Below are 18,174 nucleotides of genomic sequence, written 5' to 3'. Positions count from 1 at the left end.
AAGCTCAACCTGCATGATTTCTCTGGAATGGTGGAAACAACTCTACTGCCCCTGGCGCCTGTACCACCGCAGTCAGTGCACAAATTAATACCAGATGACGAATGGAGAGCATGTTCAGATGCCTGGATCAGATCAGTTGAAGCTCGCTTAAGGCTGAATGACCGGGAATTTGAACTGTCTGCTTCAAAGGATGAAGCTGCATACCTGTTCCTTACGTCATACTTCTCAGGGGGGTTGCCACGTTCACATGGACCAACATCAAAGGCAGCCAGTTTATTACAACGTCTTTGTTTCCTCTTAAGTCGGAGGATACTACTGGCCGGATCTCATGGTCCTTCACAGCTTGTGAATGTTGACTTTCTAGGGAGCCTGTGCTATTTCTATACTACTACTTTACCCCTCCGGAATTTGATGTTGGAGGTGTGGGAGAGGGATTCAGAAGTCCTGGTCACCAGCACGCATAAGGTGAAGGCAGATATAATAAGAGAGTTAACCTCGAAGGATGGGCCATATACGAAAATTGAGAGAAGATTACGACCCTTGACGCTTCTTTCATCGAATCTATGTGAGGTGGGAAGAGTTCTTATGGCTGGGGATGATTACATAGATGCAATTTTCGAGGCATTCAACAGGTCGAAGGATGAACATCTACAAAAAGCTCTAGTAGCTCATATATATGTTGGGCTTATATCATTGATGAAGGTGAATCCTCCTGCGACTTCAGCACTCCTAGATCAACTCTACGGACTAAAGAGCTCCGCAAATGTCGAGTCAAAGGGCCCTAGAACTCAGCCAACGTTACTCTCCGCCCTTCTTTGCAGTACCAACTTCATTAAACGCCTCGAGAATGTGTTAGTTGGGGACCAGCAGCAAAAGCGAGGTGATTCCCTAGTTTCTTCCCTCAAAACATACCGCTCTGAATGCCAGGCATTACACAAGTCGTATCAGCGTCCAAGGAAAGTGGATAAGGGCAAAGGGCGAGATATCTCCGCCGGCATCGAGGAGGATGTTCACGTCCATCGAATGTCACTTATCACCCAGGTCCAGGATCTATTCCCCGATCTCGGCTCAGGATACATTGTGCAACTCCTTGACTTTTACAACGATGATCTCGAAGCGACGATCTCGAACCTCATAGAGGGGACCCTTCCTGAACATCTTAAATCCCTTGATCAAGGAGCCCAACTCTCAGAACAGCAAGATATGGTTGATCTCGCGCCACGGCCTACTCCACCCCGTTCTGAGTCACCTGTTCCTGGCATTGAGCGTAAAAATGTCTTCGATAACGATGAATTTGACCGGCTGGAGATATCACCTTCGAAGCTGCATATAGGTCGTGCAAATGCCGGTCTTACTGCAGATGACCTGCTCGCTAATAAGTCTGGCTCAACAAACAAGGCCGCAATACTGGCTGCTCTTGCGGCATTTGATTCGGACGATGACGAGCGTGATGACACCTATGACTTTGCCGATGTTGGCGGAACAGTAGACACCTACCCAACAGCAACAGATGGCGATGCAGCCGAGTCCCGAGAAGGTGGTGGCATGGCAACTGAGCTGAAGCTATATGACCTTTATAAGTCCAATCCCGGAGCATTTGCACGCGACCAAAACACTCGTCGGTCTCAGCACAGAATAAGTTTGCGTAAAGAGACAGGAATGACGGACGAAGCAATTGAGGGTTGGGCATTGATGCTCTCCCGCGATCCAAAGCGAGTTACGAGGCTAGAGCGGAATGTGGCCTTGTCGGGGCTACGCGCGCACCAACAGCCCGAACTTCAACCTACGGCGTATAGGAGACCTGCCAATGAAGATGGTTCTGGAGAAGAGTCTGGAGGCCATGGCGGAGGTCGAGGACAGAGCCGTGGTCGCGGCCGGGGTGGTAGAGGAGGCGGTAGAGGCGCCAGCCGAGGGGGAGCATCGACTGCACCCGAGTCAGCGATTGAAAGACGACGGAAGGATGAAAATAAGGGCTCGAGGGCGAATCATAATAGGCGCAACCAAAGGGCGAAGAAAATGGCGAGAGGCGGTCTGTGATTCTGTGCGATTCAGCCTCCTATGTGCTCAGAGTATGACTGCTTTTATTAGAAGCATGCAGATGAAAAAGCTCTCAACCGGGGAGATGCTACGAAAATACGACTTTATGACTGCATCGAGAATAGACATAATCATAATTCATTCGCGGTGCATTTTGTTCTATAAGACGAGCAGCTATTCCATTAACATCCATTGCTGGTCTCTAAAGTGAAGCGTAAGTGAAAGACGGCATTAATATATATATAGGTATCTCCTCTCCTTCTTCATACCTAAAAAGGTTAATCCAACAAAATCTATCAACATTAAGAGTTTTCTATCCATTACTATTCATCAATCAATGGTGGTGATCCGGAAATACACCCTTTTCAGCGATTGACTTCTGGCACTCAGCTAACATTCGCGCTTGCTTAGCAATATCACCCAAATGCCCGATGACCTCTTTGTTGCCGTCGACGAATGAGAAGATGGCATATGGAATCTTGGTTTCTTCGCAGAACTCGATGACCAATTTCTGCGCACGGCGAAGGTTGTGTCTAGGGAGTCGTGGGAAGAGATGGTGTACTGCTTGAAACTGAAGGCCACCGTGGAAGAAGTCAAGCCATTGCGGGCAGTCAACATCCATAGTGGTCCTGAGCATCTTCTGTGGGAATGACTCATGGACGCCCATGTCAGAAGTAGACATGGCAAAATGCGACAGAGTGATTTGAACATGTAGCGGCGCAGTGATCATATGGCTGACCATGACGAAAAGAACCCGGCTTTGCCAGTCGGGGATGCATCTGTATAAAACCCCGTAGCCGAACCAAGCCCAGAAGAAAACGTGGCCTGCGATCTCAAGCCAACGGTGCCACCAGGCGGCACCTTTACGAGGGCCCTGGCCACGAATCAGGTGCTCCCAGCTAAGGCGGTACAAGTTAAAGCGGCCGAAACATAGAAGGGGATAATATAGGAAATGCTGGAAACGAATAAGAAACTTTGCGGCAAAGTCGTACTCCATAACACGTTCGTAGTAAGTACTCCGAAGACTATCGAACAGTCGATGTGAAACAGCAAAGAATGGCATATGCTCGATATCCGGATCGTGTTCTGGAGAATTGGTGACGATGTGATGCACGTTGTGGTTTCTCTTCCACCAGCCGATACTTAGTCCACCAATAAAATCTGCGATAAGAATTCCAATCACGGTATCAGTGTGGAAGTCGTGTGTGATCCCAAGATGGCCAGCATCATGGACGGTGAAAACTAGCTGGTGCCATGTGCATCCAAGGAAGAAACCAGAGGTACCGTACCAGCCGCAATGCAAGAAGTACAGGAACAATCCAAAGAGCAGTAGATAGCGAGATGTTTCAACAAGGTACGCTGAATAATTGCAGTTAAACAGGCCTTCATCTAGGAGGCGCTTGTATAGCTGACGGTACTTCTGCACGATACGCTCTTGCTCTGCAGCAGTAACTGGCGGGTATTTTGCCGTGTCAAAGGCAATCTCTTCCTGCGTTCGGGCATCAAGGAAGAAAGGTCTTGTTCCAGAGTCTTTCTTTTCTGGGGAAGCAGTTCCAACAGAGGATATGGATGTAGATACGGAACCTCGCCGTCTCAGGCCTGAATCTTTTTTATCGGCAGGCTCGAAAAGAGGCGAAGGGGGGATTGACTGCCCGTTACCTGATGAGTTATCATCAGATTCAATGGCGGCAGATAAATCCTGTGAGTTGTACATGGAGAAATCCCCCCCCTGGATTGGCGGTAGGAAGTTGACCCAGGCACCCTCGATTGTTCCAATCTGAAAGGACTTCATCCGTTCTTTTGCAGCCGCAGAGTGAAGCCTATATTGACGAGTTAGCCTATTGTCATTCTCCCACAATGGCTCGCCTGCGGTGCCAAAAAATGATAAAGGCTTAGACATACGCATTCATCTCATCGGTAGCATCCCTGCCAACCATATGCTGGATAGCTTTGTCACCACCAGGGTGGAATGGCAACCATGCATCCAGCTTCAGCACCCTGCCCTCGAAGATGACGATATGCCTTCCATCCGCGATCTGTTTCCCTATCTCATGTCTTGTCAAGACGGTGCTTTTGCGTGAAGTAGCCATGGCGTCGTCAGGCAGAAGCTTTCGGCGGTCTGTGAACCACAGGAGCAAAGGTTCTAAGCTTCAAAGGAGTCGTATCGAATACCTCACAGCATGCTCGACACGGAGGGAAACAAAGCTCGTAGATGAGACAGCTGAAGACCTGACACGCCACGGTCCAGAGTGGCGTGAGATGCCGCAGGAAAGGAGATGAAGTCGAGGTTCGTCTTATTTTTTTTGCGGGCGTCCCTTTTCAGCATCTCCAGTGCCAAGACATTCCCCGACCTGTGGCTTTATTTTTGCTTTTGAAACTCCAACCTCGACGTCCTTCATCTTGGATTCTACACAGAGTATTTGGATAACTAGTGGTTTTGTTTGTTTATTCGTAAGGGACCGTTTATATTAGACAGACAGTTACGTTGTCAGCCTGGAATAATAGCTGTCTGCGGTAGACTGATCATGGTGGGTTGCTTTCTCCCTTTCATGTGCGGGACATCGAAATACGAATTACCATCTACTTGCACGCTATTGGTACAAGACGGGACAACGGCTGACATGTTTGTAGGAACCACTTGATACCCTCATCCAGCGGTGGTTAGAATGGGACCAGGACCCTTCCACTCGCAGGGAGATCGAGAAGCTCCAGGCGGACAAAGATGATGCCGGCCTAGAGAAGCGCCTACGAGAGCGTGGGTGGAAGCCTTGCTAGATCAAAATATGGAGTTCCTAACAGATCTACAGGCATTCAGTTTGGGACTGCTGGCCTACGGGGTAGGATGCAAGCCGGTTTCTCATGCATGAATTCTCTTACCGTCATCCAGGCATCCCAGGGACTGGCCAAGTTTATCAAAGCAACCCACAGGGGCACAGAACAGCCGTCGGTAGTGATTGGCCGTGATGCTCGACACAACTCTGAGAAGTTCGCTTTCCTTGCAGCAAACTCCTTTGAAGCTGAAGGTATACATGTGTGGTGGTATGATGATGTTAATCCAACTCCGTTTGTGCCCTTTGCTGTTCTGCTGAAGAAGGCAGATGCCGGAGTCATGGTTACAGCTAGCCATGTAAGTTCTGCGTCTCTAATGCCGGAAGTACGAGATTTAGCTAATTGATGAATAGAACCCGGCACAAGATAATGGTATTGCCAGCTACACCCACTGATTTCTACTATCTGTTCGATTTGCTGACCTATTAAATCTAGGATACAAAGTGTTAGCAAATACCTCCTAGTAAGTGTTTTGGGTGATTATACTAACTCATCAGTTAAAGATACTTCGCAAACGGGGCCCAGATCAATTCCCCGATTGATGGCCAGATTGCAGAATCAATCAGGACCAACTTGGTTCCTTGGCCCAATGCGTGGCGCGGAATAGATGGTCCACAGACCAGAGAATCAGATTTACATGATGAAGTCTCAGCCCTTTATTGTGAAACTGTCAATCGATTCGCTGTTAGTTGCTACACAGCCCTGTCATACCTCGAGAACTTCGTTTGTACACTGACTGCCTGCAGAAATCAACCGTTGATAATTGGCGACAGCCCAGTAAATTTGTTTATACACCAATGCATGGCGTTGGTCACGCTACTATGTCTAAACTTTGCGCTTCCTTGGGCATTGACGGAATCATAACGGTTCTTGAACAGGAGCAGCCTGACCCTGACTTTTCGACAGTTAAATTCCCAAACCCAGAAGAAAATGGCGCTTTAGATCTAGCCATGAAAACGGCAGATAATTCCGGTGTAACTTTAATAGTCGCCAACGATCCAGATGCGGATCGGTTCGCTGCTGCTGAGAAGGTCAAGTACGTATTTTTCAACTTCTTCTTTTCGATGGCCCCGATTAACAGCTTTGAAGTGGTTCCTGGTTTAGGTTCACTGGAGATCATATAGGGGTTCTATTGGCATCGCATCTCCTAGATTTATGGAAGAATAAGAAGTCAGAAAAACCTATGGCTATGCTAAACTCTGCAGTGTCGTCAAACATGCTATCAAAAATGGCCGAGAAAGAAGGCTTCCATTTCGAGGAGACTTTAACTGGATTTAAGTGGATGGGGAATGTTGCCCGACAGCTTGAAGCCCGAGGCTACGAAGTACCGTTTGCGTTTGAAGAAGCTCTTGGGTACATGTTCACGAAAGTTTGCTATGACAAGGATGGACTCACCGCTGCTATGGTGTTTTTGGCAGCTGAGGCGAAATGGAAAGAACAGGGCCTGACTCCACTCGGGAAGCTTGAACAGCTCTACGAAACGTATGGTTACCATGAAAATCTCAACACTTATTTCATCTCGCCAGACACGAAAAGCACTACTTCTCTATTTGAGAGTATCCGAAAGAATACCCTTGATGCTCAGGGTACTATCGGATCATTCCCAATCCATAGATGGAGAGATATGACCAGAGGTTACGACTCAGATACTGCGGATAAACGACCAGTGCTTCCTGTAGATCCCGCGAGTCAGATGCTCACTATATGGTCACATCGAGGCATACGGTTTACAATTCGAGGCTCAGGCACGGAGCCGAAAGTTAAGAGTAAGTTATAACTAGTTAACAATTTAACCTGACCCTATAATGAAAATCACGTTGGCTAACGCATTCGACTCTTAGTTTATATCGAGAGCTGCGGTGCTTCACGCAACGACGCCGTTGAAGCAGTTTGTGACTTGCTGACGGCCGTCGTAGAAAACTGGATTAAACCATATGCTCCAGCTATGACCTATTTCAACAGTATGACAACTTCATCTGGACATATTTTGAAGCTTGCGTAAAGAAGGCAAATATCCCTCCATTTCAAAGAGTGCTAAATGCCGACGTACATAGATGTTGGCGAGGTATAACAATCGAGTGAGAAATTGTTTATTAGCTCTGTCCTACCAAATGCTAACCCGGTGGTCCCCTATACGCGAGAATAACTCTCCTCAGGCTAGAATCCCGAGGCGTACATGTGTTTTGGGGTTGTACAGGGCAAAAGTTTGCCCCAGTCTCCAAGGTGTCCTCCCTTCTTGCATACCACCTTGCACTTATTACTTAACGAAACATACTTCAGGCTTTCATCACGCTCTTTAAGCATATTGTTTTTTTAATACTTATGTTTTTATGCCCAAGCTGACTGACCACCTCAGACATGAAAGCAAACTGACCGGCATACGGGTATCTGCGCCAGATCAACCTCCTGATTACCTGATTCCGCCTACGCCTTATAAACCTCTTAAAATTGGAGTAATGAATAACTACGGTCTCACATGCCTTCTCTCCATGCATTTACGAAGAGCCTGTTTGATGTTTTAGAGCATTTAAGCCTTGGATTCCCCATTATCAATCGCAGTATCCCTACAACATTTTTTGTTAGAGCACCGAACTGTTATCGTCTAATCATCGCAATACCTCGCACCATGTCCACGTACTACGATGATGATTTCGATGACTATTACCATGAAGGAATAGATAATATCCCACATATGATGGACCAAGGTTTCTACGTTGATGTATCTGACGATGACTATACCATGGTTCTGCCTCGTCCAAAACAAAAGGTTCCTAGACAGCGATTCCAACGCCCAAGATGTAGAGTGCCTAGGTGAGTACTCAACTAAGTCTCTCCGCTTAGCTGTGAAAAATAAAAAGCTAACGTGAAATTATAGACATGAAGAGAGTTACACATATGTCTCGGACTCCGACGAAACTAATTACCGGGCAGGCGATGGCCACCATGCCATCAGGCGGTCCCGACACAGAGATCACTATCGTGGCCGACGATCAGGTCACAGTCGGAGCAGAGGTTCTAGCCGTTACGAAATTCACCACCATCACCATTACTACTGTTCCCAACACGAGAGCTCTGGGTCCAATGGTCATTTGACACAGTCAAACAATGTTCTTCAAATAGAGACCCAACCGTATCAAGGCCAGATAACTGCAGGGGTAGGAGGAGGAGCTCTCATGGCACTTAATCGACCGGCAATTGCTGCACCTGCTCGGGTTTTACCTTCAGCCATCATCCCGACTACAGCTGGACCCCAATGCGCGTGTGAGTGTTGCCATACATCTCGTGCCCATCAGGTAGATGCGTTGAATACGGTAAGGGGGCCGCAGCTCTTGGGCCAGGGAACTGTGTTGCCAGCTGGACAGCTATCGGGGCCTTTTACCCGCCCAGTCCAGATTCCTAGGCTGTTGCAGTAATGGTATCAGTCTTTATTTGTCTCTCCTTTCTCATTTCCTAGACATCTAAAACAGCCCAAAGGAATGATTGTGACACTGTAATCGAACCTATTTGCATGTTGTTGATGTGTTAACAACTTTCGGTGATTAACTATGGAACATGTCTTCATTGTAGAGAATATTTCTGTGTCTGGCAAGATCAGATTTTTTGAATGATATAGATAAACAAAGGAAACGAATATGAAAATACAGTTTTATTCTAGATTAGCTTCATGTCGGGTTTATGGTTACAGAATGGCCAAAAAAGAAAGAGTACAGTGTCGTCTGTCAGGAGAAGGATATATAGACAGTAGCATCAGGTCAAGCCAAGTAGTGTTGAGGAATGTTGATAAGGGTGTTGATAGAGGTAAAAAGGGGTCGGAGGGATGGAGAAAGATGATGGTACTCTTTGATTTTTTGGCAGGAGGCGCACGATTTATGGGATAGGCTCGTAAGGACACAAAAAGCAAAACATCAAGCTTGGTTTATGGTAAATGAAGTGCAAGGTGCCTGGTGCTTTTAATCTGAGCGGTGTAGTTATTTCGGCGAGTCAGTTTAGAAGTGGATGGCCTTGGAGTAGGTGGCCATGGCGGCTTCTTTGAAGGCCTCTGCGAGAGTTGGGTGAGCGTGGCAAGTTCGGGCAACGTCCTCTGAGCTAGCACCGTACTCGATGGCAAGGGTGGCCTCAGCAATCATCTCACCGGCGTTGGGACCGATGATGTGGACACCAAGGATGCGGTCAGTCTTTGCGTCAGCAATGAACTTGACCTGACCTTCGCTGTCGAGGTTGGTCTTAGCACGGGAGTTGGCGCTGAAGGGGAAAGATCCGACGCGGTATTCAACACCGGAGGCCTTGACCTCGGCCTCGTTCTGGCCAACCCAGGCGACTTCGGGGTAGGTGTACATGACACTTGGGATGGCGGCGTAGTTGACGTGGCCATGGCCCTTGGTGATGTATTCGACGGCAGCAACGGCTTCCTCCTCAGCCTTGTGGGCAAGCATGGGACCAAAAGTGCAGTCACCAATGACACGGATGTGCTCGGACTTGGTTCGGTATTCCTGGTCGATGACGAGTCTGCCCTTGTCGTCAATATCGATGCCGATGTTTTCGAGTCCGAGACCAGCGGTGTATGGTCGTCGACCAATGGCAACGAGAACAACGTCAGCTTCCAGGGTCTTCTCCTTTCCACCCTTGGCAGCCTCAACGTTCAAAGTAACGGTACTGCCGCTGTCGTCACCGCTGACAACCTTTGTGCCGGTCATGAACTTGATGCCCTGCTTTCCAAGGAGCTTCTGGGCCTGCTTGGAGATCTCAGCGTCCATGCCGGGACCACCGATCTGGCCGAGGAATTCGACGACGGTGACTTCAGAGCCAAGTCTAGACCAGACGGAGGCCTACAACAATGGTCGTTAGTTATAGTTTCCACATGCAAGCTTAATAGGTGGAAAACGCTATACCATCTCCAAACCAATGATTCCACCACCAATGACAACCATCTTCTTTGGAACTTCCTTCAATGAAAGAGCACCGGTGCTGGTGATAATCTTCTGCTCGTCAATGGTCAACCCGGGGAATGGGGTGGCTTCACTGCCGGTAGCAATGATGATGTTCTTGCCCTTGACAACACGCTCACCACCCTCATTGAGCTCAACCTTGACGGAGTTTTGGTCAACGAAAGAGCCGGTACCCTTGAGGTAGTCGACCTTGTTCTTCTTCAAGAGGAACTCAATTCCCTTGGTGAGACCATCGACGGAGGATTCCTTGGCCTTCATCATCTGCTCGAGGTTGAGCTTGACATCACCAACTTCGATACCGCGCTTCTTTGTGTCGTGCATGATAGTGTGGTATAGATGGGAGTTGTTGAGGAGAGACTTCGATGGGATACAGCCGACGTTAAGGCAGGTTCCGCCTAGGGTACCGCGCTTCTCGATACAGACAGTCTACACGGGCAATGTCAGAAATCAACGGTCAAGCGCGCACCCGGAGTTAAAAGAAACCACTGATCAACGTACCTTTAGACCCTCCTGACCGGCCTTGATGGCAGCAACGTAGCCAGCCACCCCGCCGCCTATTATGACCAAATCATGCTCTTCTACCGGAATAACAAGACGGCAAACGGTTAGCCTTCCCGAACAGCATCACGGACCAAACCGGAGGGTATAATCTCAGCCTTACCTGACTCTGTGGCGTATCCTCTCCTTGATCTGGGGAGAATGTAAGCCCCAAAGGCCGGGTAAGCGGTTGCGGCGGTTCGTTGGGACGGAGCCCAAGCCGTCTGAAAGGCACGGCGAGGAACGACCGTACGGAACATGATTGAGGAGAGAGAAGCTTGGAAGGAGAAAGCACTGCTTCGAGGAGGAAATAGAGGGAGCGACAGCAGTCAATTGGCAGCTCGCGAGCGCTTTGGAGGATGAAGATGGAGAGAAATGTCACGATCGTGAAGCAAAGTCGGAGGTTGAAGTCGAAGTTCTTTTTGCGTTGAAACTGCGCTGACTGCCCAAAGCGGTTAGCTCGCTGTCGGCGCCGGCGCGCGCTCTCCGTCGGCCTTTTACGGTCCGCTTAGTCATCACATATGCACGGATGTAGACGAAAGAGATAGATAGAGATGGAGGGCTAGAGGCTAGAAAGAGTGTATTTGGTCTAAAGATATACTGGTCTATAGATAAAGACGTGTTCTAGACAGATGGCTTAATCTCAGGGGAAATATTCTGGGCCTTGAGCTCGGCAAAAGTGCGCTCAGCGTCCCAGGTCCAGGGGGTGTCGGCAGCAAAGAGGAGGTCCATGTCCTCCAGCGTGCGCTGGTTGGATTCTGGATAGAGTGCCCACACCATGGGGATAGTAATGGCGTTGCTGATGGCAAAGATGTACAGCGTCTTCTCTCCAATGGCATCGAACATCACAGGGCAGAGTAGAGTCTATCATCAAGTCAGTTTAGAATAGTTAAGCTAGGGGAAAGAATTGGAAAGAGATACACGTACCAGCCATCCGTTGCCGACGCTCCAGCCTACTACACCCCATGCGTTGCCTCTAGCCCGGACTGCCAGCGGAAAGATTTCCGCAGGATAGAGCCACGGAACAGTAAGCCAAGTGGCACCAAACACCGAAGTGAAGATGAAGATCATCGATGCTGCTGCTGCACCGTATGAAGCGGCCTTGGCTCCATCTCCAGCTGCGGTAGCATCTAGGCCTATGCGTGAGAACCCGCCAGCAAGGAACATGGCAATTCCCTGGCCAACCGAGCCCCAGTAGAGAGTCCGGCGGCGACCAATGCGGTCAAGCGTGAAGACACAGATTAACGTAGCGAACTAGAAATTAAGTCAGTAAACAAACATTGTTATAGATTAAGAAGTAAAACATACCATATAAAATATATTGTTCAAACCGCTGATCCACTGACTCTTGATGGCGTCGAAGCCTGCAATGCGGAATATGGTAGGAGCATCTTCTCTTGTTAATCGTTGCTGAATTGATACGGAGTTCTCCAGGTGGACATACAGATGGTAACGCCAGCTATGCCAACCCATTCCTGCATGATCTGCAGCCAGACAACCAAATGAACACGCCGTCCAATATGCAGTTTCCCTGACCCACGCCCAGTAAACATAGACAAGTACGAGGTGCTGTACGTCTCCTCAAGTGCAGCAACTTGTTTGATACCGTTGAATTCTGCATCCGCGCGTGCGATGTCCTCTTCACTTTCAGTCCCTCGGAGCTTGCTCAGGATGTAGCGGGCCTCTTCATACCGGCCCTTCTTGACCAACCATCTGGGAGACTCGGGGAAGAACCAGACAATGCCAAACAGGAGAAGCAGAGGCAGGATCTGGAAGGCGATTGGGAAGCGCCAGCGGAAAGCAGTCGCACCATCGTCAATGAATGCAAGGCCACTATAAGTTTTGGTTAACAACAAAGTCCCATGGTGAAAGGTAGATAAGCGGGAGACATACAACTCTAGCCAATAGGCCACGACAACGCCGAAGATGTTAAGAGTGAACTCAATTGCAATGAATTGACCGCGAGACTTGTGTTCTGCCGTTTCTGTGGCCCATACCGGCACAATCGCATTCAATATGCCCGTACCTATACCATTTATCAACCGGGCTGCATGCCGACGTTAGCTCGTAAAGCATCCATCAACCGAGGACACGCGACCAAACCTACCAAAAATCATCCAGACGTGATTTTGGGCAGAACACTGCAATGCAGCTCCAATGATTCCCCAAACAGCACCCAGGGCGATGGATCTGATGCGTCCCAGTCTATCCCCAATCATTCCACCAGCAAGTGCCCCTACCAAAGTGCCGAGGTAATACACCGACACAATCCCACCCTGAAGCAAGCTGTCAGTAATGACGGGGCTGTTCTTCGACCCGTTGACGGCCTCCGTATGCCCAAAGCCCATGAGCTCAATGTAGTGTTTGGCGTTGTTCACGCCCCCCATCATGCCCTGGTCATAGCCAAAGAAGAAAATGGATAGAGCAGCTACGCTGTTGATCGCAATCAGCAGCGAGCGCTTCTCGAGCCGGTGGGTAATATTCCACCGGTGAATCCTTTGTGTCATTGTGACGTATATAGTCCTGAATGAATACCTTTGAGGCGAGCGAGAGGTAGAAGACAATGCGTGGACCTGGAGACAATATATGTATAGCCGTCTTGGACTTTGCCATCAGCTCCCATGGATGGTGGATCGGCTGGAACCTGCCATCCATCGATATCACAAGTATTGTAGCAGCTCGGCACTGATACATGTCTCGTCATTATTTGGTCCGCAGTGGAGAACCGACCCAGGGAAAAATGTGAGCCTATTTGTCGGGGGCTCAGTGTGCCGATTATCATTGCGTCAACAATGTGACTCCGCTTGCCGGCATCCCTACACTTCGGTATCATGGAGGTGTCATATAACTATCAAAACCGCTTAAGGATCTGCCTCTGACAGCAGATGCTACCGACGTCTTGATATGCTTAAGCGAGAAAGAAGAAACAAAAAAAGAAAAACGTCTGGGATTTTCGCCTCATTGGCGGCTCCAAGGAACGCCAAGAACATTAGTCATTTGGCCGGGAGCTATGCCTTTTCTGTCATTAACGCTGAAGAAGTAGCTTAGTCATATTGATTTAAGTCACGTGCTTACGCAATAGCAGATATCTTAAGGGCGGCCTCTGATTGGCTATAATGACGACAAGCTTACAAATCGCGACGCGACGGAAGGCGACGACGATAAAAGGGACGAAGAAACCTCCTGCATCTCGAGCATCTAGAGCATCTCGACAAGTTTCTTGCAATCATATATCCAGCTAAACCAGACGTACAGCTGCGAAGAGAGAAGCAAGAATGACCGCCGCAGTAAGCACGAGGCCAAAGCGGAAGCTCTCGGCTTCAGGATCTCGAACGACCTTTGGGTTGCAGAAGAAGATAATCCTCTCGTCAGCCTCTATGATATCCCAGAAGCCAACTACAGCGGCTGAAGAGGACCCAGAATTTCTCCGCAAGCAGCTGGACCGCATCTCCTCGCACCCATCGCTCACTCCTTACAGACGACGGGTCTACCGAACTCTGCTCTCCGTGCCCAAGGGCCAGTGGACGACCTATGCAATGCTCTCTGCCCACCTATCCTCCTCCGCAAGGGCGATAGGGAATGCAATGAAGACCAATCCTTTTGCACCCGAGGTTCCCTGTCATCGCGTGCTGGCGTCGAATCGCACCATCGGCGGGTATAAGGGCAGCTGGGGTAATGGCGGCTCTTATGCTGTGGAAAAGACGAAGCTGCTGCGTGGTGAAGGGGTGGTTTTTGATGCGAAAGGGAGGGCAGGCGGAGAGATTTTTACTAAGTTTACCGACATGGGCGAGGTGATGGAGAGGAAGGAGTCATGATGTGGGTTTATTCCCTTGTCTTTGCGATATCACGATATGATACATGGATTGACATGACATAATGTTGACAGAACGTAGCAGTGGCCATTGATGAGAGAGAAATGAGGATACACTTAGTGAATTGACTGATCATCAGCCCAGGAGCCTATGCCCTTAAGATCCTCCTGAACCATATTTTTGTACCTGGGAGTGGAATTTTCCTGCTTCGTGGTGCTGTCGTCGTGGGCGTGGGTGTTGCTAGGAAGACTACCGGCATGCGCATGGATGGAAGACTTGGAAGGAGTGTCATTGCCAACCTCGTTCGAGGATGGAGGCGGTTCAAAGGTCGGACCCGGTGTGAACGTTCCTGCAGGCCAAAAATAATGAGACGCTGTCTACAGTTTGAGAAATGTGAAGGGGTACAAAGGGCTAATACCGTTCATGCTGACCAGGTGTATGTAAGTGGACATGCTTGAGAGTAGTTGGGCTACCGTCACAGTGCACAGGATTGAAGAGCAAAGGCTTACCCATCGTAGCTAGCAAGGGAGGGAGATAGGCGGTTTTTTAACTACGTCTCCACTGCAACTACAACCTACTACAACCTACTACAACCTACACAGCACTGGTGCAGGTATCTTACTCTCCCCCATTACTTGCTTCCTATCGTTTCCAATGAATTTCTAAAAATGGAAAAAAGGTATAAAAAAAGAACCCAGAACGGATCCCTCCGTCAGGGATTCCCGCATCCTTGGCGAAAAAAAAAAAAAAAAATAAACATGAACGACCGCCAGTGAACTCGCAGTTTCAGAGCGAGATGGGCGCCTGCATGGAACATTCTCTGACACGCAGCCCCAGACCAACAAGCACAGTCCGCTGAGGATATTCAACTTCCTCAAACTGATCTTACCTGGAAGTTTCCCTTCGTCAATTCTCCCATTTTCCGTTTTCGGAACATATACTACTGTCTCGCTGCTCTCTGCCGTCATCTAAATTTATATCCAATGTCCGCGTTTCAGTCTATGTACTCTGTCTGGCAAGACAATTGCCAGTTCGTTTGCTGAGTTTGCGCAGACAGGGACAGCCTTGAGCCGGGTAACAAGGCCACTAAGGAGGGCTATTGGAGCCAGCAGCGAGAGACGCTAACAAAAAATCAAGATTACTGGTTACAGTAGACCCAGAAAGAAGTTGAGGAAGCAGTAGAAAGCTTTACTGCTTGAATTGAACGCTTATGTGCTCAAAAGCAGATAACTTCATATCTTGTACCATAGAACATAGGAGTAGGCTTGGTTTAACTCTTGAGTCCGCACTCTGTTATTGTCATCTCAAGTGTGCATTTCGTTAAAGTAGGCCACGGACTCGAGAATCAGCCATTAAGGTGTTGAATAGCCAGAAGATTTTGAGAATTATCGAAGGGTAAACCCATAATTTTGGCCGATTGGGTTATGAAGTGTGCCTTTCCCATGTGATGGTGCAGGGGATTGCTATGAAGGGCTATTTTCTTGCAACTAACTTAGAGATTCTTCGCCGTTTCAATCATGATTCCCTTGGAATTCATCTTTGGCGGCATCCGGGGGGATTTCCAACGTCGCGATTATCCCCCATGCAGGTTCTTGCTTGCCCAGTCCCGAATTGGCTGCTTGCCACTGGAAGACATTTGCCGTGCGAGTCGCGCCTTTAGCTGCACCAGGTTGTGTGTCGGGTATCTCACGCGTATGATCAGAAAGGTCGAAATGAAACCCAGTCTTCTGAAGATCGGGACTGGGATTTTGGATAAACTGTCCCTCCTGCAGAAGCGACAGGGTGGGTTAATTTGCGGCAGACAAGTTCCGATCAGAAGCTCTGTGAAAGCATCAAAGAACAGTTGATTAACCTACCTAATACAGGTCCGAGGGAAAGGCGATATATTGGGACGAAGGTCAACAGGAAAGCAGGACTTTTCTACTGGATGCCCTCTTTAAACCATCCATTGCAAACCAGGACCCTACTATCTTCATACCCTTTCTTGTCATTTTTCGACTCTGCATGCTCCCCCGTTTCATCACCCTTGGGCGTCGTCCCTTTCCAGCTGGCCGCACTCTTATAAATCAAGTCACTATGTGCCTATCCACAACCTCAAGAGATGCCTCCTCTGCAGAGCCAGAGTCGTTCTTTCGCAACACCTCTAGGCGATGGATGTGAGTTTCTGCATGCTTCGTGGCATAATTTACTACTAACTGATTTTTCTTTGAATAGTTGCAACGAAGATGCCAGGTTTCAAGAGCACTACGTAAAATTCAATATCACCGAGTTGCAACACAAAGCAGTGGAAACTGTCAACCGGCCGTACTGCTCCCAAATTATAAAAATGGCTGAAGGGGGATTTAATAAGGTATTCCTCTTAACAATGGATGATGGCAGTGAAGTTGTCGCCCGTATTCCAACTCCTATTGCTGGGCCTCGGGGTTTGACGACTGCCAGCGAAGTTGCTACAATGCGGTTCCTCCGAGAGACTTTACACATACCTGTGCCCCGGGTTCTTACCTACTCTCCAACTTCAGACAACCCGGTAGGAGCTGAATATATTTTAATGAAACGGCTTCGAGGTGAAGCTCTTGGTCCGAAATGGCTTTCCCTTTCAAAACCGACATGGTCGACTTGATGACGCAGATAGCGCGTATCGAAAAGAAGATATTCAACTTTAAATTTCCAGCATACGGGAGCCTATACCACGGACATGATATACCCAAAGAGTCAAGAGTGGATTTCGAGGTGGATGGAGGGGACTTCTGCATCGGGCCTATCTGCAAACGCCAGTTCTGGCACGGTGAAAGGGCGGACATGGAACTCGACCGTGGCCCTTGTAAGCTAACACACCCCACATTCCCCTTTTGTGGCTGTGTGCATGATATTAACTCGCTTATAGGGACTAGTCCTGCTGACTGTGTTTCTGCTCCCGCTCGTCGAGAACTCGCCTGTACATCGACATTTGGAAAACCAAGACCTAGAAGAGCCTTTCTCCTACCAACTGAAGAAAACATCGATCCTAGGGAACATATCTCACTCCTTTCGCAGTATCTACAGGTTGCCCCGTTCCCAGTCCCAGCCCAGCAAGAGATGGCAACACCAATACTACGCCATCCTGATCTCAGCTTCCCTAATATTCTCCTTACCCCTGGAACAAATAAGATAGAAGGGATACTCGACTGGCAGGATGCGTCCATTCTTCCACTTTTCATGCAGGCAGGCTACCCTGCATTTTGTGAACACAATTATTCCCAAGTCCAGTCTTTAAAGGAGCCAAATCTTCCTGATAATTACGGGGAATTGAATGATGTGGATAGAATGAAGACGGATATAAAACTTCAATTAGAAAAGGCCAACCTATACTACTATGCTGCGACTGGGCTTGGGATGATACAGTATCTTATATCCCACGCTGGCTATCCTTGGGATGCTGATCTAATAAACTTCAGGGCGGGCCTAGTTGGACTGACAAAGATCTGGGATGGATTGATATCCGATCCTTGCCCGATATCTTTTTCTCCAGACGATGATAAGGCAATATTAAATGATGCGACTGAATGGAGGGAGTGTGAAGAGATACTTTTGAACATTCAAGAGAATATTGGAGTCGATCGCGAGGGTGGCACGCATCCAGACGATTTTGAGCATGTCTACGAAATGGCTCAGCGACTACGATTGCAGATATATGCCAATGCAGAAGAGAAACTACGCAAGTTGTTTTGGAAATCTTGGATATTTAAGGATGATGGTGATAACTCCCCCCCCCCCCCAGCAGCTGAGATACCCAACAATGAACACACGCAAGGAGTTTACTTCGTATTTCTCGGCAAATGATAAAAAGCCTCTGGTTCGTAAGGAGGAAGATGATGACTCTAACTCTGATTCGGGGAATAGTGTCTATAGTGATGCCTATGAAGATCTCTCGGGACATGGAGGGCGATGGGTTTTGGTTCTATTGATCGCGATAGTCGATATGATCAATACCATCCATGCCGGAGCCATAGGCAGTCCCAGTGTCACGCATTCGT

General features: G+C 48.5%; 10 protein-coding genes across 11 annotated transcripts; 5 read left to right on the top strand and 5 right to left on the bottom strand.

The window, feature by feature from the left end:
* Positions 1–27: 27 nt before the first annotated feature.
* On the top strand, positions 28–2,037 carry TERG_02603 (uncharacterized protein; the record flags this gene model as incomplete). Its single annotated transcript, XM_003237847.1, has 1 exon — positions 28–2,037. One exon carries the CDS (start codon positions 28–30, stop codon positions 2,035–2,037), a length of 2,010 nt encoding a protein of 669 aa, XP_003237895.1.
* Positions 2,038–2,371: 334 nt separating this feature from the next.
* Positions 2,372–4,127, bottom strand: TERG_02602 (uncharacterized protein; the record flags this gene model as incomplete). Its single annotated transcript, XM_003237846.1, has 2 exons — positions 2,372–3,857; positions 3,940–4,127. The coding sequence occupies 2 exons, from the start codon at positions 4,125–4,127 to the stop codon at positions 2,372–2,374; spliced, it is 1,674 nt and encodes a 557-aa protein (XP_003237894.1).
* A 435-nt stretch (positions 4,128–4,562) lies between these two features.
* Positions 4,563–6,868, top strand: TERG_02601 (uncharacterized protein; the record flags this gene model as incomplete). The annotated part of the gene is made up of 9 exons (XM_003237845.2): positions 4,563–4,565; positions 4,669–4,792; positions 4,845–5,164; positions 5,220–5,238; positions 5,302–5,311; positions 5,370–5,550; positions 5,613–5,902; positions 5,956–6,632; positions 6,708–6,868. The coding sequence occupies 9 exons, from the start codon at positions 4,563–4,565 to the stop codon at positions 6,866–6,868; spliced, it is 1,785 nt and encodes a 594-aa protein (XP_003237893.1).
* A 624-nt stretch (positions 6,869–7,492) lies between these two features.
* TERG_02600 (uncharacterized protein) lies at positions 7,493–8,279 on the top strand (the record flags this gene model as incomplete). The annotated part of the gene is made up of 2 exons (XM_003237844.1): positions 7,493–7,677; positions 7,742–8,279. The coding sequence occupies 2 exons, from the start codon at positions 7,493–7,495 to the stop codon at positions 8,277–8,279; spliced, it is 723 nt and encodes a 240-aa protein (XP_003237892.1).
* A 573-nt stretch (positions 8,280–8,852) lies between these two features.
* On the bottom strand, positions 8,853–10,609 carry TERG_02599 (dihydrolipoyl dehydrogenase; the record flags this gene model as incomplete). Of its 2 annotated transcripts, XM_003237843.1 has the most annotated exons (4): positions 8,853–9,692; positions 9,756–10,238; positions 10,311–10,390; positions 10,474–10,609. In XM_003237843.1, the coding sequence occupies 4 exons, from the start codon at positions 10,607–10,609 to the stop codon at positions 8,853–8,855; spliced, it is 1,539 nt and encodes a 512-aa protein (XP_003237891.1). The 2 variants fall into 2 exon arrangements, with proteins under 2 accessions (XP_003237891.1, XP_047605697.1); XM_047749439.1 differs by lacking the exons at positions 10,311–10,390; positions 10,474–10,609 and having other exon boundaries at positions 9,756–10,133.
* A 634-nt stretch (positions 10,610–11,243) lies between these two features.
* TERG_11868 (uncharacterized protein) lies at positions 11,244–11,822 on the bottom strand (the record flags this gene model as incomplete). The annotated part of the gene is made up of 2 exons (XM_047750914.1): positions 11,244–11,603; positions 11,658–11,822. 2 exons carry the CDS (start codon positions 11,820–11,822, stop codon positions 11,244–11,246), a joined length of 525 nt encoding a protein of 174 aa, XP_047605696.1.
* A 587-nt stretch (positions 11,823–12,409) lies between these two features.
* Positions 12,410–12,856, bottom strand: TERG_11867 (uncharacterized protein; the record flags this gene model as incomplete). The annotated part of the gene is made up of 1 exon (XM_047750913.1): positions 12,410–12,856. One exon carries the CDS (start codon positions 12,854–12,856, stop codon positions 12,410–12,412), a length of 447 nt encoding a protein of 148 aa, XP_047605695.1.
* A 768-nt stretch (positions 12,857–13,624) lies between these two features.
* TERG_08745 (uncharacterized protein) lies at positions 13,625–14,164 on the top strand (the record flags this gene model as incomplete). The annotated part of the gene is made up of 1 exon (XM_003237841.1): positions 13,625–14,164. One exon carries the CDS (start codon positions 13,625–13,627, stop codon positions 14,162–14,164), a length of 540 nt encoding a protein of 179 aa, XP_003237889.1.
* Positions 14,165–14,277: 113 nt separating this feature from the next.
* On the bottom strand, positions 14,278–14,613 carry TERG_08744 (uncharacterized protein; the record flags this gene model as incomplete). Its single annotated transcript, XM_003237840.1, has 2 exons — positions 14,278–14,510; positions 14,580–14,613. The coding sequence occupies 2 exons, from the start codon at positions 14,611–14,613 to the stop codon at positions 14,278–14,280; spliced, it is 267 nt and encodes an 88-aa protein (XP_003237888.1).
* Positions 14,614–14,904: 291 nt separating this feature from the next.
* On the top strand, positions 14,905–17,980 carry TERG_02594 (uncharacterized protein; the record flags this gene model as incomplete). Its single annotated transcript, XM_047747938.1, has 2 exons — positions 14,905–16,317; positions 16,376–17,980. The coding sequence occupies exon 2, from the start codon at positions 16,745–16,747 to the stop codon at positions 17,978–17,980; it is 1,236 nt and encodes a 411-aa protein (XP_047603908.1). The 5' UTR covers positions 14,905–16,317; positions 16,376–16,744.
* Between the last annotated feature and the right edge of the window lie 194 nt (positions 17,981–18,174).

Source organism: Trichophyton rubrum, assembly GCF_000151425.1.
Source record: "Trichophyton rubrum CBS 118892 genomic scaffold supercont2.2, whole genome shotgun sequence".
In the NCBI taxonomy this organism is placed as follows: Eukaryota; Fungi; Ascomycota; class Eurotiomycetes; order Onygenales; family Arthrodermataceae; genus Trichophyton; species Trichophyton rubrum.
This window is presented reverse-complemented; position numbering and strand designations above follow the sequence as displayed.